The sequence below is a fragment of the Pteropus vampyrus genome, unplaced genomic scaffold (genome assembly GCF_000151845.1).
Source record: "Pteropus vampyrus isolate Shadow unplaced genomic scaffold, Pvam_2.0 Scaffold333, whole genome shotgun sequence".
Classification (NCBI taxonomy): domain Eukaryota; kingdom Metazoa; phylum Chordata; class Mammalia; order Chiroptera; family Pteropodidae; genus Pteropus; species Pteropus vampyrus.
Genome location: NW_011889114.1, coordinates 104,137 through 109,259, shown reverse-complemented (window position 1 = coordinate 109,259; position 5,123 = coordinate 104,137). Strand labels below are relative to the sequence as shown.

Sequence of the window (5,123 nt, the reverse complement as noted above, 5' to 3'; positions counted from 1 at the left end):
CCAGGCCTCGCAGGGAGTGCTCTGCACAGTACCCCTCTGAGGTAGATATCACTATTATTGCCAGGTCACAGTGGAGACTCAGAGAGGGGAGGTGACCAGCCCCAGGTCATCCAACAAGGAGGCGCTGGAGACACTGGCTGGTCTGACAGGACGCGTCAGTGATGACACCTGCCCCCCTTTCTAGCTGAAGCCACCCTGTCCTTGACCCAGCTAGGCTGCGGTCAAGTGCAGTACTGGCAGAGGCTAGACCCTGGCAATGCACAGAGGGCCGGCAGGCCATCATTTGTGGGACCCGGCAGAAAAGATGAGCCGGGCCAATCGGATTCTCTCTCTCAGGAACTGAATCCGAAAATGCTAAGCCTGGGAGCGCAGGAGGCGGAAACTAGAAGCAGCTATCGCGAGAAGCCACCAAAGGTCACGTTATGAGGAGGCCAAAGCTATGCACGAGCAGAGGTCACAGGGGATAGTCAGGGCTCCAAAGGGGTCGTGATGGACCACAGGTAAGGAATTACAGAATTGGCCGTAAAAAGGGAGGGAGTCCTGATACGCGCTGCTGTGTACACGATCCTCAAACGCGTTCCACTAAGTGAAAGAAGCCAGACAGCAAACGTCACACATTTACGTGACACGCTCAGAATAGGTAAATCCACGGAGATGGGCAGGGCACTGGTGGTTTCCGGGGGCCGGGGACGGGGTGAGAGAGTGGCTGCTTAATGGGGACAGGTGTCCTTTTGGGGTGATGAAAGTGTCCTCGATCTAGACAGAAGTGATGATTGTGCAACATGATAAATGTACTAAATTCCACTGAGTTGGACACTTTCAAATAGTGAATTTTGCTTTGTGCATCTTGACAAATCACCGAAACCATCAGGTGAATTTGGGCTAGAACTGATGTCACGAGCACTCGCGAACCACGAGTCGGCAGAAGTCAGGACGTGGAAACGAGACACTGAATGGACGTGGGCAGCCTTGTGGAGCAAGAGAACAGGGCTGACGCTCAGAGAGAAGCCAGGGTGGAGGAGGGGGAGCACGGAGCCCCGGACAGCGCCAGGGACAGGGACACAGAGCGCCAGGGACAGGGACACAAAGCGACAGGGACAGGGACACAGAGCGACAGGGATAGAGACACAGAGCGACAGGGACAGACACGGGAGCCAATAAACAGAGTAGCATGGGTTCTCGATTCCATTCTTGTCTCTCTATCTGAAGGTGGCCTGAGAGACTGTCCCTGTCAACCAGTTCTGATAAGGAACACTAACTGCTCTCATGTGCCGATGTCCCCCGGTCCCAGGCCCCCTGTTACGCACCGTCTTACTTAATTCTCTCTACATCACTATGCGCTACGTTCCAGGAACAGCCTGGGGCCCGAGAGGTTAATTCGTACACCAAGGAGCTGGGACATCCGTGCAGGGGAGCAAGGGGCACCTTATGAACCAAAAATGTAGGTTCCGATGGTCAGTTTCTGAGCTGGGAACCTCCCGCCGCTGCCTGTGAAAGCTGCGCCCCGAGCGCTGCGGCCCCGCCCACTGCGGCCCCGCCCACTGCGGCCCCGCCCACTGCGGCCCCGCCCAGGACGCGCGCGCGCGGGGTCCTACCTGGCGCTGTAGGCCGAGGTGGAGGAGATGATGAGCGTGTTGATCGTGTGCTGCAGGAGCTCGATCTCCTGCCGAGAGAACAAAGCAGACGCCACTTACCACCTCGTGGTGGCCGGGGGGAGCGGGGCGCGCTTCCCTTCGCCCGCATTGCCGCGTTTCCGGGGTGAGAGGTGGAGCTTCTGCAAACAGGACCCCCCTGAGTTAGCAGCAGCCAGTTAAAGGGATTTTGAAGAGGTAGGAAGTAAACGGAGGGCCAGACGGATGAGCTGCAGGCGGGCTCAGCGGAGTTATGGTGATCGGCACTCAGAGCGCCTCCTTACTCTGGGTGGTTTCAGAAATTCGTGTGAATTTCATTATTGTGACCACGCTCATCTGTTTTCTAGTTCCACGTCTTGGCAATTTATGGGTAAAAAAGGAGAAAGAAGGGAGGAAATTGCATATATATATATATTTTTTTTTACATATATATAACGTGTGTTGATACACATCCATACGCATACGTACACACATATATGCACGATGCATACATATGCGCATGCGTTATGCACATGTATGCATAGATACGTGCACACACGTTTCTTTTTGCCTCAGAAGCCACAGGGGCCGCGTGGGAATCAAGTGGGAGGGACGGTGAGGACATGGTGTCCCTCCGCGATGCCTGCTGGAATAGTTTGGATTCGGGAACCCTGTTCATGGTTTACATATTCATAAAGAAAACTAAACCGATGATGGGGGAGAGAATTCAAACTGGATACAAACAGAAACAAATGAGCCAACCTCACTATTTCAAAGGAAGAACATAATCACACAGAAGACCAAAAAAAAAAAAAAAGGGAACGAATCCAGTGACTTCCGAATGCAATCATTTGAACAGCTAGATCGATCCCTACCCTTCTGGTGGAGGGATGGCATACAGCTGTAGAAATTCTGGACCTCTTCTGTGTGCACGGCAGGGTGGAGCAAATGAGGAAGCACTAAGGCCAGGAACAGAAGAGAGGAAGGAAGACGAAATGGGGACTCTTCCAGAATAACCCAGGGACGCTGGATCGGAGTGAGAAGCATCGGCAGGAATGCATGGTTTTTAAATGCGGGTGAGTGTATGTGTTTCCTGGCTCTCTCCAGAGAAGGGGCCTCAAAGCAATGACGCCCCGGTAGCAGCGAGGACTCTTAGTGCCTGGATCTTGGTCTCTCGACACCTACTCCCCGCTAGAAAGAACCAGGACTCCTTGGAGAGATAGCTAACTTGAGAGTTGCGATAGGATAAATATAAGATAAACAGGAATAGCTTCCTGAGCCAGAAAGTAAGGAAGGAATGAAAAGTGACAAGCCTGTGGAAAGGACACAGAAGCCAGCGTGGAGGGACTCCCACTCGGCGAATCTGAGAGAGCCGGCCCATCATAATGAATAATAACCACCATGGATCATGACCCAGAGGATAAAGTGAGAATACACGAATGCTCACTGATGACACATAAATCTACAGGCGCCAGCAAGAAGCTCTTCCTTAAGTGAAATGCCATCTTATGAATGTAGAAGGAATGACAGAGATGGAAAATCACCACGTGGCAGCCATGACGGTAAGAACGTTGGGCCAAGAATTGTCCTTGGACGCTGAAGCACCCGAGTGGCAGTGCGTCTCGGAACGGAGCTTTCACAAGTCTTCGGGAATCTCCCTGAGTTACACGTAGCAACATACTATCTCGGAGAAACCTGGCTTGCCACGTGATCAAAGTCGGCGTCACCAGTTATGGGACGCACTGACATCACTTGCCTCCTGGTACAGTGCTCATGAAGGACGCAATATCACTTCCGTGACTTCCCCCACAAATGCACAACCCGAATCAAATCATGAAGGGAGATCAGATAAACCCACATCGAGGGACCTCGTACAACACAGCTGGCCTAGGGGCTTCCAGAACATCAGTCACGAAGATGAAGAAGGGTCCAGGGACAGTTCCGGATGAGCAGAGCCAGGACAACCAAACGCAGTGGGGAGTGTGGAGCCTAAAATCAAATCAGCCGTAAAGGACGCCATTGGGACGATCGCGACCTTTAAATATGGACTGTTCAGAATGGGTGCACTGTTCAAGCTTCTGACTTGGAAAACTGCACTGTGTTCATGGAAGAAATTGGTCTTGTTCCCAAAAAAACACGCACTGGAGTCCTGAGGGACACGATGTCTGCAGTGTACCCTCAGACGGTTCAGCAAACATAATAATAAATTATTTTCAGTAAAAATAATAATGACACACACGCAGAGTAAACACGGCCAATTATCAGTCTTGCAAAGGAAGGACGGGTTGTTCTTTGCTCCTGACCAGCAGAGACGGGAAGGTGGAGCGGGGACAGGCGGCCTCTTCAAGGACTTCAAAGGTTTCTGAGAAACCCATGTAATGCAAATGGTCTGGCCTGCTCAGTGGTTGCCACGGGTGATAATAGTCAAAATGACATCTCTGCTTTCTGCAAATCTAAATGAGGCCGCTTTCCTTGTTAGAGGCATCCTGGAATTCTGAGTCTCCGATCCCTCTGAACGGCATAAATCTAAGGCTCTGTCGATTCCGTATTTGAGGCCAGAGTGTTGGAGAAAGCAGGGTGACCTGGCCTCCCCTCCCCTCCACCCCAGCTGGGCTGAGAGGGCCTGGGCTTCAGGGTCACTGACCTTCTGCAGCCTGTGGTCCACGTTCAGATAGCGGTTCCTCTCAATCCGCAGGAGATCGAGCTCCTCCCGCAGGGCGGCGTTCCGCACCAGCTGGATGTCAAAGCGACAGGTGACCTGGGGTGATGGGGAGAGGATGCGACAGTCTGTCCGTGGCCCGGCCCGCCTCCCTCCTCCACGCGCAGCAGAGGAGGGCGACTTGTCACACGTGGGGCCTTTTCCCAATTTGGGGACCCTGAGAGCGTCGCCCAGGCCTCGGCCTCCTTTCCTCGGGGACCTTCCGTCTCTCCAGCATCCTGTCCCCTGACTCCCTCCAGGAGCCCGGTGTTTCAGTGCCGCCCACATCCAGGAATCAGGTCCACTGTTTCCAGAACTTGACCCCATGTTCATTCTTCCCCAAACCCCAGAGTTCAGGCCTGGAAAGAGCCAAGAGGTTGACCCTCACCCTGTCCAGCTGGTCTTCCAGGATCTTGATCCTTCGCTGGATCTTGGCCTTCTGCTCTAAGATGACTCCCGGGGCCCTGACGTCCTTACCGTGGACAAAGATCCGGGCCTCCCACTCCCGGATCTGGAGAAAAGAGGGTAGTACCAGTTTGTTGGCTGAATGTGGGAAAGATCGAAAGACCAAGGGAGGAGATGAGTGGGAGGAAGGGTGGCTCAGTGTGGCTGACACCTGCCATCCTCGTGGCCCCAGCCATCGGCTATACCCTTCTGCTGACAGCACCCAACCTTCCATGTGGATCTGGCTTCCAACCACAAGCCAGCCTACAGCCACCTGACCTACATCTGGACAATCCCAGTGACTGGCCTAGAGATGGACCTGTGACCTAGGCTGAGCCGGCGTGAATCCTTCCCTGGTATTTTGGGGGAAA

The 5,123-nt window shown here is 53.4% G+C and overlaps 1 protein-coding gene across 1 annotated transcript in view; it reads right to left on the bottom strand.

Annotated features, from left to right (window-relative positions):
* The window catches only part of CCDC114 (coiled-coil domain containing 114), a 13,440-nt gene that overhangs the window by 7,577 nt on the left and 740 nt on the right, over positions 1-5,123 (bottom strand). The window contains exons 3-5 of the mRNA XM_011378179.2: positions 4,697-4,924; positions 4,255-4,368; positions 1,596-1,663 (exon numbers count right to left, since the gene is read on the bottom strand). Of these exons, the coding sequence (XP_011376481.1) occupies positions 1,596-1,663; positions 4,255-4,368; positions 4,697-4,924 (410 nt within the window). The remainder of the gene's footprint in view (positions 1-1,595; positions 1,664-4,254; positions 4,369-4,696; positions 4,925-5,123) is intronic.